The following is a 13015-nucleotide window of genomic DNA, read 5'->3' as shown; positions in this document are numbered from 1 at the left end:
CCGTTACTGTAAAATAGAATAAAAATCTATGACTTGGTTGTATCAAATGAATATATACGGATTGCGTAAGTAAGTAACTGACGTCATGCTTGCAGACTTGCCCTTATTTTTGGCTTTTTGCCGAACGCAAAAGAAATAACTTTCTCACCTCCGGAATATGATTCAAGAGAGTCCATATCACAGATATATGCGGCTAATGGGTTATTGATGTTGTCAGCATCACTAGAAGTTTCGTCATCGTCACTTACATCGAAAAAGAGAGCCTCCAGTAATTCCTTCTCAGACAAATAATGCGGCATCACCTGGTGAAACAACATTTATTACATACATTACGCATTTGGAAGATGCATAACTGCTAATCTGATGAGGAATACATTTTGCTAAATATATAATAACTAAACATACCTATTTGAATGCATGAAAAAACATAAAATGACAGAAAACTACCGTGTTGTATCATTAATGATACACATACATACGATGCAGAAAAGTTGCCCATATGCGCCTTGTATCAGAAATGATACAACGACATTTTCTCTTATTGAACGAAAACAAATACTTGAAAAGACTTATTGAAGGCTTCCCAATAATCATGACAACATAAAGAAATAGGGTTTATTTTTTTCTTACTCTGAGAGAAACGTAGAAGACAGAATGAACCAAGAAATATGGGGCTTCCGCACACTTCCACCGACCACGCCTTGTCGCTCACTGGCGTTCATGTTTACCGCACAACACAACACCGATGTATCTCGTTTCGTTCTCGTTCCATTGCGTATGTATCGTACTTGATACTAGATGTGCCGCGGGCAAGTAGCCTGATTACCTTAGCATTTATAGGCGAAAATTCGGTTTGTATCATTTTTGATACACGGTGCATTTAAGGGTTAACCCTGTTTACAACCCTACTATTGTGTGTGCTCGTGCGTAGGTTCGTGTACGTGTCGAACTTTCATTTATGTGCCCTACGCGCGCGCACGTGTCCTACAGGAATGTACGTAATCTGCGTTGCGCTAGGACGCTACATGTACGCATGCATATGTGTGCATTGATTATGCACGAAGAACTCTTGCGCACGTTATGTATCGTGTGCGTGCATCTGTATAAGAATTTTAGTTTTATGGTGTGTACGTGCGGCCACGCGTGTACGTGGCGGTGATGCGAACGAAGCGCGTGTGCGTGCGCGGGGTCGAGTATATAAAGCCGGCAACCGCAGTCACGGCAGTCAGTCGCGGCGCAGACGTTGAGGTGCGCTCGTCTTCCTTCTTGCTCTTCGTCACAACACGCGCCGTAAGTACCGACTGCTTTGCTTGTCTCATGGACTTGAATTCCATCCTGGCATTCTGAATATAACAAAACACAAATGGAAAGCATGGATTGACGACAAATTTAGTGGCTATATGCATAGATTTTCAGCTACAAAGTTATTAATAATGACAGATTTTTAGTAAATAGTATGAAATTGATAATATATAGAACTCTTCCTAGGTGAAAATAAGTTTTGTTATTATTATTTTCCGAGCATAAATCAATTACTTTACATAAATTACATGAAAATTCAGTTAACATTTTTTGTATCATGCAAATAAATTTGTTAGAATTTTTCGAATAATTTTTCATCAAATGTCTTGACGTTTCTCGTCAGAAATGAAAACCCAACTGCAGAGGGCGGCCCTTGGGGTCCTGGTGACGCTGGCGCTGCTGGGGAGCGCCGCCGCCAAGCCCCACGTTCCCCCATCCGACACCCCCGACCCCCAACACGAAGATTTGGCTTTCAGTAACCAAACCCACCTCGACAACCACCACGATCAAGGCGAAAGCCTTGGTAAGGCTGACGAAGGCAACGGACCTGGTCAGATGGACGCAAGGCACACAAGAGGCGTGGTCAGCGACCCGACCAAACCTGGTCAGTTAAAACCTGGTCAGGCTGGTGCGTCTGGTCAAGCAAAAGATAGTCAGACAAGACAGGCTGGCGCAGACAACAACACAGGCAACAGTTCTGCTGCAGCAGCCAGCCAGCTCACACATAATGAGACCGGCGCTAATGAGCGACATAAGAGGAATGGTGCTCCTCGCAACACGAAGCCATCGCAGTGGGGGCCACATTGCGAGGTGGTCGTTAACAGATGCAATATTCCACAGTATGGGTCGGGGCCTAATGCGAAATATCCTACTACACCTAAATGGGATGTAAGATGTGGTCTAGAACCTATCTGTAGGCGTCCGTGGGAGTTCGAATCCTCCAGTAAGGGACAGTTGTTTACCGGGCCCCCTCGCAGACACCCATTGTACTACTCGTCACCATACGACACAACTCAACGCCGCAATTCGGGCTAGCGGAACAGGATCTGGACAGACTGGGACAGATGACCAGGTTGAACCTGGTCAGGAACCAGCAACAGAAGAACCGAAATCAGACGCTGATAATCAACCGAAATCAGACGCTGGTGCTCAGAACAGCACAAGAGAGACGCAAGCGGACTGCATGGAACCCACCTAATAGGAACTTACAATGGAAATACTAAAGACAGGCTCTGGTACTCAGGCCAGATCTGAGCTTGCAGGACAGTTGGTCAAAGCGATTTTGGATGAGACTTCGTCAGGGAAGATATGAATTTTGAATTTAGTCTAAGCGAAGAATATATTTCAAATGCAGAAAATTAAAAGTTTATTTTTGCCAAACTTATTTGTTCAAAGACACTGTCCAGCTCATAGGCTTACAAGCATGCAATAAACTAATAACACAGTTGAAAGTTTTGATTTCCCTCCACCCAAGTGATGAGACTTTTGAATGGTGTTGTGGCACTCATCAATTGGACTCATATAAATGTAACATCTTTTAATTTTTATCGTTGGAAGCCAACAAGATATTTTTATTTTTCAGTTGTTAAATTATTGTTATTGTTAGCGGAGAGTCAACCGTGTGTTAAAGAAGGCTGATAAGCATTACATAAACATTAATATAATGTGTACTAAAAATTAGAAAATCATCGTAACATATATAAGAGTGCCATTGAACAAGCTAATCTCATATTTTAACACATTGAGTTCGGCACGACCCACCAGCGCTGCAAGATGGCCTAAAAACGGCAAAGTCCGCGGATATAAAAGCCTATAACTAAAAATATACTAGTATATTTGTAGGTTCTGATGCAAAAATTTAATTTTTTTCCGTAATTTTTAAAATTTTATGATATAGTCCTGCCATTATAAATTTTTCGACAGATGCAATTAAAAAATATATAACTCAGTACTCACTGCAGTGAGTGAAAGAGAGCGCATTTTCTCGTCGACGAAAACGTGAAGTCACGTACGGACAGATGGACGGACGGACGGGCAGACAGACAGACGGACATGGCGAGCACAATAGTGCATTTTTTCCATAAATGAGAAAATGCGCTAATAACTAAATCGCTGAATTTGTCCGGAAAAAACCCCTGCAATCTACTGATGGATCGTGTCGCACTCAAGGAGTTGATAATTGAAAAATAATTGACGGAAAAACCATCCGCAAGTGAAATAATTCCGGTGGCACAGAATGAGAATGGATCCGGAAGAGCGTCAACAACAATAACGGAATTTTCACTGTTCCCTTTACCACGTTCTACTGAAATTTTCAGAGTGGTTAGGCACGAATTAAACCTTATTTAGTACCTCATGGATCAGTTTCTAGTACTCCCATAAAATAAATAAAAAGTAAATACTTAGTGATAACTTGAGCCGTGAGGGACATGGGGGACAACCCCACATCCTCAATAAACATATAAACATCAACAACAATAACACAAAAAGATACTTTTGTCTTTTAACGGTGCCTCGACGGCGACGCATGCTTTCGATATCCACAATAATCCAATGATTAACTTACGCTTTAGAATTTTTTATCATAAAGATTACCAATCTTGTTACTTTTATCAGTTAAAAATATTATGAGAAATGAGAAAGATGACATCAGTTTCAATACAACACGCGCCGGTGGGGGGTGCCTAGCATAGCTAGTAGAAGTTAGAAGCCTTTACACTATATCGTCCAGCACCAGCTGTACGTATCATTGAGGTGCGGTCCTGTAGCGTCCAGCACCAGCTGTACGTATCATTGAGGTGCGGTCCTGTAGCGTCCAGCACCAGCTGTACGTATCATTGAGGTGCGGTATCCTGTAGCGTCCAGCACCAGCTGTACGTATCATTGAGGTGCGGTCCTGTAGCGTCCAGCACCAGCTGTACGTATCATCGTCCAGCACCAGCTGTACGTACGTCGTCTTTCTAAATTGTGTTTTTATTGCATGAAACTCATTCATCCAACTGGACACATATAAGGCTTTCAATTTTAGTCAGCGCTATGACTATTAAGGTGGAGTGGTGGACATATATGATAATATGTCACCAGTTGAATTTTTTCAAATGAATAAATTTCTGCAATGTGGTACAAATATGTGTCACAAACTGCGTGTTGATATAAAATATTGCTTAGATCACATTAATTTTTTAAGATAGTGTACTAGGAAGTTGATTGCTGTTCGGAAAACATGTTTTTAATTGGTGAAGAACATGTTTTTAATTTTTTGTCTTGGTGGCCTTTGTCATGAGTGAGATGAATAGCTTTATTTCCCTATTGATTTCTACGCCCCTAGAGTGTGTGAAATGTTTGCAATAAATTGTTAAATAGCCTTTGACTTGTTGACCTTGGACTGAGTCAGTAGGACGAGTACTGCAGCCCGCGGTTGTACCGGCCCGCGATATTCTCATTTAACAGATTAAATTATTTAAAACAATAGATGGGATGAATATACGCAACAGATTTGACACTAAATGCAACAGCAATTTCTTCGCGATACTCTTTGTAACTTCAGTTCACAGACATGCCATTTTTCACTATAACTTTGCACGAAGCTCCAGGTGCAACTCTGCTCCGTCTAACCTCTTTGCCATCACGCAATTACGTTAGAGCTGCAATCATTGTAAGTTAAATTGTTCATTCTGTAGCTATTGGATACCTTTTTGTGAACTTATTTTGATCGTTTAATATTCAGTACGCGTTTTCTCCTAAAATACTCACGGCTAGACATTCGGTGGCCAAAATCATGCTTAATTATAGCCATGCGTTGCAATAAATCGATTTGAGGTCGATAAAAACTCGTTAAAAATTGGCCATATTTTAAATTATTTCTTGTAGTTTGCAGATTACGTATAGGTTGTCGATAATTGACCGCTATTAAATTAACTAATATTGGACCAGAATTAAAGTTTGTTAAAACTTGCGGAAGTAACCCACGGCTGAAATCATTTAGGCAAAGATATCTGATGTCGAGAGTCACGATACCCGGCAGCTGCTCTAGCGTCATTTACTAGCTAGTGACACGAGTACTAGTATAGTATACAAGACTGTAAACCCAATAGGTACTGGCTAATAGGCCAGTAGTATACAAGCCAGTAAAACCTAATAGGTGAAGGCAGAAAACTCGGCGTTCCGGCCTCCGATGACACCTCCAGTAGGACATGTCACACCTACACCTCCAGTAGGACATTTCACACCTGCACCTCCAGTAGGACATTTCACGAGAGGCACAGTGCATCGAGGTTGTTGTAATTGTCCATACTGGTTGTGGAAACTAGGCAAGGGACGAGTGTGATAAGTCAATTTTTCAGGATATTGATGACACACGCGAGTAGTTCCGCGCATCGTTGAACTATATAAGGTTGACCCACGAGAAGTACCAACTTTCAGTTCAGCTGTCTTGTTACGTCGCTGAGATTGAGAAACGTAAACAAACCCGTCATTGCCATGACGGATTGGTTGACTGGTTTGATCGCATTTCTGTGATTGGTTGTACGCTGTGTTCCCACAACACACAGGCTGCGGAGTGACACTACTGCCTCTGTACGCTGTGTTCCCACAACACACAGGCTGCGGGGTGACACTACTGCCCTCTGTACGCTGTGTTCCCACAACACGCAGGCTGCGGGGTGACACTACTGCCCTCTGTACGCTGTGTTCCCACAACACGCAGGCTGCGGGGTGACACTACTGCCCTCTGTACGCTGTGTTCCCACAACACGCAGGCTGCGGGGTGACACTACTGCCCTCTGTACGCTGTGTNAAGTATTCATATAACTCATAATCAACGCAACACAATATCATGAATAAGCAACACAATATCATGAATATTCATCGCAAGTATTAATTAGCACTTCATCACTACGGCAGCACATTAAACGCTATCATTATCATTAAATTCAAAAGAAATATTTGACAAAAATTCAGGAATTCCGAGTCATTATAAAACTGCTGTTGAGCGACTAAAGTTGTACACACACTTATTACCACTAAAGCTTGCAGCAGCACTCGTCACCACCACCAACACCACCACCACCACCACGGGAAGTAGTCTCATCACCACCACCACCATCACGGGAAGTAGTTGCATCACCACCACCACCATCAGTTCTCCATTCATCTTAGGTCATTCCATCCATAGAAGTTTGGAACCTGCGACATGGAGTCCATTTAGAACCTTGGCTGAACCGGTGGCAAGTCATAAGAACCTTGGCTGAACGGGTGGCAAGTCATAAGAACCTTGGCTGAACGGGTGGCAAGTCATAAGAACCTTGGCTGAACGGGTGCCAAGTCATAAGAACCTTGCTGAACCGGTGGCAAGTCATAAGAACCTTGGCTGAACGGGTGGCTAGTCATTTGAACCTTGGCTGAACCGGTGGCAAGCGCTAAGAACCTTGGCTGAACGGGTGGCAAGTCCAGAGTCTTGGCTGAGTGTGTGGCAAGTCCAGAGTCTTGGCTGAGTATATGGCAAGTCCAGAGTCTTCTTTGAGTGTGTGGCAAGTCCAGAGTCTTGGCTGAGTATATGGCAAGTCTAGAGTCTTGGCTGAGTATGTGGCAAGTCCCGAGTCTTGGCTGAGTGTGTGGCATGTCCCGAGTCTTGGCTGAGTGTGTGGCAAGTCCCGAGTCTTGGCTGAGTGTGTGGCAAGTCCCGAGTCTTGGCTGAGTGTGTGGCAAGTCCAGAGTCTTGGCTGAGTGTGTGGCAAGTCCAGAGTCTTATACTGCTTAGTGCCTACTGCTTACTGCTTACTGCTTACTGCTTAGTGCTTAGTGCTTACTGCTTAGTGCTTGCTGCTTACTGCTCAGTCTTAATGACCACTTTTAGCTACCCAATATAATACCTATATTTCCGACAACAACTAATAATACTTACTACTTAGTCCCTGCTACTTAATTTCACTTGCTGCTTAGTCATTTTCAGTTCATTCTATTCTCTGCTTAGTAGCTGCTACTTAATCCTACATGCTTACTAGTCCCTGATACTTAATCCCATTAAATACTACTGGCTCTTACTACTTAGTTCGTACTACTTAGTCCTTGTTTCTAAGTTATCATAATCAGTTGATACCTCTTAGTCCGCACTGCTCACCACCCCTTGCTCCTTAACCCTGTTTGCAACCCTTCTCCTTACTCCTTAACCCTGTTTACAACCTTACTATTGTGTGTGCTCGTGCCTTGGTTCGTGTACGTGTCGAACATTAATTTATGTGCCCTACGTGCGCGCACGTGTCCTACAGGACTGTACGTAACCTACCTTGCGCTAGGACGGTACACGTACGCATGCATGCACGAAGAACTCTTGCGCACGTTATGGATCGTGTGCGTGCATCTGTATAAAATTTGAGCTTTATGGTGTGTACGTGCGGCCACGCGTGTACGTGACGGCGATGCGAACGAAGCGCGTGTGCGTGCGCGGGGTCGAGTATATAAAGCCGGCAACCGCAGCCACGGCAGTCAGTCGCGGCGCAGACGTTGGGGTGCGCTCGTCTTTCTTCTTGCTCTTCGTCACAACGCACGCCGTAAGTACCGACTGCTTTGCTTGTCTCATGGTCTTGAATTCCATCCTGGCATTCTGAATAATGAACTAACAAGAAGATGGAATAGCCGTATTTTGTTGAATAAGCCTTAAATAGTGTGAAGTTTCATGACGCATTCTGAATATAACAAAACATAAATAGAAAGCTCGGATTGACGACAAATTTAGTGGCTATGTGCATATATTTTCAACTAAAATTTAATAATAATGACAGATTTCGGTAAATAGTAATGAAATAATAATAAATAGAACTCTTCGGTGGGGGAAATAAGTTTTGTTCATATTATTTTCCCAGCATAAATTAATTACTTTACATACATTACTTGGAACTTCATCTAAAAATTGTGTATCGTGAAATTGTAATTGGGTGCAAGCTGACCTGAGGTCACGACCTTTAAATCAGTCATACACGCTGCATGAAAGCTCTTTTACAAGCGTCACAAACGTAAAAGTTTACGCCACACTCGTATGTTAACAAAAAGTCCCATTAAAAAATTATATTCATATATATTATTATATTATATTTATTATTTTCAACATAAAAAAACATTTCGCTATGCAACATCCTGAAGAAAACAGAAACAATGTACTAACATCATTCATACATTCATATTTTGGCATCGCTTACATCTGATACAGTCATAGAGTGTCCTTTCCCTCCATTTCTTGCTTCCAAACTTTCAGCCCATAGTCTTTCACTCGCTTATTCATTTCTCTTTTCCACTCTTTTTCATCTCACTCTATTCCAATAGCACCCCGTACTGTCACCGCCCATTCGTCCTTTAGCCCAGCGGGTCCATGGCGCACCCATGCTTCATGCATACCACACTTACGCACCACTGCCCGACATCTACGTGCCCATTTGCTCACCTTCATGTTCCACATTTACATCTTTCGTGCCCAACGTTCATCGTTCATTCGCTCCAGTCTCACTTTATAAATCAAACTGATCTCATTCTTCTTTCCTTAAAGATACTCCATCCCCTGTCTCCTCTCAGGGCCTCTACCGCAGTCCACCTTGGGACTACTAGTGCAATCTCGCCACTCTATTCTGTACCAATAAATGCAAATAAATTTGTAAACTAATTTTTCGAATTCGTTTTCATTGAATTTCTTGACGTTTCTCATCAGAAATGAAGATCAAACTGCTGAGGACGGCCCTTGGGGTCCTGGTGACGCTGGCGCTGCTGGGGAGCGCCGCCGCCAAGCCCCACGTTCCCCCACCAGACACCCCCGACCCCCAACCCGAAGATTTGGCTTTCAGTAACCAAACCCACCTTGTCAGCCACCACAATCAAGGTGAAAGCCTTGGTAAGTCTGACGAAGGCAACGGACCTGGTCAGACGGACGCAAGGCACACAAGGGGCGTGGTCAGCGAGCCGACCAAACCTGGTCAATTAAAACCTGGTCAGGCTAAGGCGTCTGGTCAAGCAAAAGATCATGGGGCTAAGGCGTCTGGTCAAGCCAAAGATCATGGGGCTAAGGCGTCTGGTCAAGCCAAAGATCATGGGGCTAAGGCGTCTGGTCAAGCAAAAGGTCATGGGGCTAAGGCGTCTGGTCAAGCAAAAGATCATGAGGCTAAGGCGTCTGGACAAGCAAAAGCTAGTGAGGCTAAGGCGTCTGGTCAAGCAAAAGCTAGTGAGGCTAAGGCGCCTGGTCAGGCAAAAGATAGTCAGACAAGTCAAGTTGGTGCAGGCAACAACACGAGCAACAGTTCTGCTGCAGTAGCCAGCCAGCTCACACCTAATGAGACCGGTGCAATTGAGCGACATAAGAGGATGGATAGTTGCACGCCCAATAGGAGGATTTTCCAGAAAACTACACCTAAACGTGATCCAAACTGTGTGCCAACGCCTAGTCAACCTAGTCGTGGATCTCAGGGATACCAAAATAGTCAGCATGGTGCTTGGACGAGTTCGAGGAGATACAGAGACACGGATAGCGTAACAGGATCTAGTCAGACCGGGACTGATGACCAGGCCGAACCTGGTCAGGAACCAGCAACAGAAGAACCGAAATCAGACGCTGACAATCAACCGAAATCAGACCCTGATAATCAACCGAAATCAGACGCTGGTACTCAGACCGGCACAAATGAGAGGCGCAAGAGGACTGCAAGGAACCCACCTAATAGGAGGATCTTACAATGGCAATACTAAAGACAGGAACGATTGCTCAGGCCAGATCTGATCAGACTGGGGCCAACTGATCTTGCAGGACAGTTGGTCATAACAATTTTGGATGAGACTACGTCAGGACGAATATGGTTACACTGACAGGTGATTTCATTGAATTCAGTCTAGGGCGAGCTTCTTACATTTAGAATATATTTTGAATGCAAAAAATTCGAATTTTTTTGTCAAAATTATTTGTTCAAAGATTGTTCAAAGCTCAAAGGTTTAAAAAGCATGCAATAAACTAATGACACAGTTGCAAGTTTTGATTTCCTTCCATCCAAATAATGCAAATGATACTCTTGAATAGTGTTAGCACTGCGTCAATTGGACTCGTATGCAAATGTAACATCTTTTGAATTTTTGATCGTTAGAAACCAACAAGATATTTTTATTTTCAGTTTTGAAATTATTGTTATTATTAGCGGAGAATTAAGCGTGCGTTATTAAGGGGTGATAAGCATTGCCAAAACACTAATATAATGTGTACTAAAAACTGGAAATTCAACGTAACATACATGAAAGTTTTATTGAACAAGCTAAGCTCATATTTTAATACATTGGCATGGCAGGGTGGCCCAGTGGTTACAGTTCAGAGTACCAAGATTGGCGCAGAGAGGCACGGGTTCGATCCCAGCTCTGTGCGCCAGTTTCTGTTCAGAATCGGCGAGGAGGCCGGGCGGTTAAGCACAGCAGAATTGTAGCAGTGAGTTGCGAGTTCGAGACCTCAAAATGCTGTGAATGTTCTGCGACGTTAAGAATCGGCGACAGGCGTATGGCCTAATAAACGCTGAAACCGCTATTATTATTATTATTATTATTATTATTATTGAGTGCGGCACAACACACCAGCCCGAGCAGATGGCCTAAAAACGGCCAGGTCCGCGGATAAAAAGGCCTAAAATTCTAATATTCTAGTAAATTTGTACGTTTCGGTGCAAAAATTAAATTTTCATTTTCCGTATATTTTGAAATATAATGAGGTAGTCAAGCCATCAGAAATTTCTCGATAGATGCAATTGGAAAAAACTAAATATCGGAATTTGTCAGGAAAAAAGACCCTGCAACCTACTGATGGATAAAGCCGCACTCAATCAGATGAAAATTGAAATAAATGATTGACGGAAAACCCATCCGAAGGTAAAACAATTCCGGGGGCACAGAATGAGAATGGCTCCGGAAGAGCGTCAACAACAATAACACTACGGAGATAATTTTGTCTTTTAACGGAGCCCTGACAGCAACGCATGATTTCGATATTCAAAATAATTCACTGATTAACTTACGTTGTAGATTTTTTATCGTAGCTCGTAAGTATTACTAAACTCTTGACTTTCATCAGTTCAATATATTATAACAATAGCGGTTTCAGCGTTTCTTTGTGTCGCCGATTCTTAACATCGCAGAACATTCACAGCATTTTGAGGTCTCGAACTTGCAACTCNTACAAGACTGTAAACCCAATAGGTACTGGCTAATAGGCCAGTAGTATACAAGCAAGTAAAACTAGTATAGTATACAAGACTGTAAACCCAATAGGTACTGGCTAATAGGCCAGTAGTATACAAGACAGTAAAACTAGTATAGTATACAAGACTGTAAACCCAATATGTACTGGCTAATAGGCCAGTAGTATAAAAGCAAGTAAAACTAGTATAGTATACAAGACTGTAAACCCAATAGGTACTGGCTAATAGGCCAGTAGTATAAAAGCAAGTAAAACCTAATAGTTCAAGGCAGAAAACTCGGCGTAATTTTGCGCGGCGTTCTTGCCTCCGATGGCGGACCCCCGACCCCTGCACCTCCAGTAGGGCGTCACATGAGGCGCAGCACATCGAGGTTGTAGTTGCCTATGCTGGTAGTGGCAACTAGGCAAGAGACGGGTGTGATTAGTCAGTTTTTCAGGATATTGACCCATGGTTGAACTATATAAGGTTGACCCATGGTTGAACTATATAAGGTTGACCCATGGTTGAACTAGTATAAGGTTAACCAATGGTTGAACTAGTATAAGGTTGACCCATGGTTGAACTATATAAGGTTGACCCATGGTTGAACTATATAAGGTTGACCCATGGTTGAACTATATAAGGTTGACCCACGAGGATTTCCGTCTTTCAGTTCAGCTTTCTTGTTACGTCTCTGAGATCGAGAAACGTAAACAATCCCGTCACCCCCATGACGGATTGATTGACTGGTTTGATCGCATTTCGGTGATTGGTTAATGCTTGTGACGTCACTGAGATCAGTGACGTCACGGGCGAACAACAAACTACATCCACAGGCGAACAACAAACTACACAACAGTGATCCTCTCATGGGTTAACCTTATACTAGTGCAACCATGGGTCAACCTTATACTAGTGCAACCATGGGTCAACCTTATATAGTTCAACCATGGGTCAACCTTATACTAGTGCAACCATAGGCTTCTTCATCCTCGGGACGAAAGCCAGTATAACATCCAGTGTTGTGGGCGAGGACGGGAAGTTATTTACTAGTATTAATGGCTAGCCCATATCGCACGTTAACTAATTAGAAAAAATAAAGCGCTCAATTTGTTGAAGTATGATATATTGTTAATGGAAACTCATGTTAAAGCCAAGCTTTGCACGGCTGTGTGGTTCTCGTACATCAGCGTTGCTCATGGTTGGGCCAGTGATGTCATCCGCCTTTACTGAAGACTCCCCGACCGCAGGCCAGTCCAAGTGAAATTGCTCTCTTAACTGGAAATTCAACTAACATTGTTTATTCAGTTAATGTGTCAATGATGAAATGTGTCAATGATGGAATGTGTCAATGATGGAATGCGTCAATGATGAAATGTGTCAATGATGAAATGTGTCAATGATGAAATGTGTCAATGATGAAATGTGTCAATGATGGAATGTGTCAATGATGAAATGTGTCAATGATGAAATGTGTCAATGATGAAATGTGTCAATGATGAAATGTGTCAATGATGAAATGTGTC

The 13015-nt window shown here is 42.8% G+C and overlaps 2 protein-coding genes across 2 annotated transcripts; both read left to right on the top strand.

Annotated features, from left to right (window-relative positions):
- The first annotated feature begins 1232 nt into the window (after positions 1–1232).
- On the top strand, positions 1233–2746 carry LOC108672225. The gene is made up of 2 exons (XM_018159861.2): positions 1233–1290; positions 1646–2746. The coding sequence occupies exon 2, from the start codon at positions 1648–1650 to the stop codon at positions 2335–2337; it is 690 nt and encodes a 229-aa protein (XP_018015350.1). The 5' UTR covers positions 1233–1290; positions 1646–1647; the 3' UTR covers positions 2338–2746.
- Positions 2747–7796: 5050 nt separating this feature from the next.
- On the top strand, positions 7797–10298 carry LOC108672224 (clumping factor A-like). The gene is made up of 2 exons (XM_018159860.1): positions 7797–7850; positions 8999–10298. Exon 2 carries the CDS (start codon positions 9001–9003, stop codon positions 10024–10026), a length of 1026 nt encoding a protein of 341 aa, XP_018015349.1. The 5' UTR covers positions 7797–7850; positions 8999–9000; the 3' UTR covers positions 10027–10298.
- Positions 10299–13015: the final 2717 nt, after the last annotated feature.

The sequence above is a fragment of the Hyalella azteca genome, unplaced genomic scaffold, assembly GCF_000764305.2.
Source record: "Hyalella azteca isolate HAZT.00-mixed unplaced genomic scaffold, Hazt_2.0.2 contig11235, whole genome shotgun sequence".
In the NCBI taxonomy this organism is placed as follows: domain Eukaryota; kingdom Metazoa; phylum Arthropoda; class Malacostraca; order Amphipoda; family Hyalellidae; genus Hyalella; species Hyalella azteca.
The sequence above is the reverse complement of the archived record's forward strand: the minus strand, read 5'-3'. Positions and strand labels throughout refer to the sequence as shown.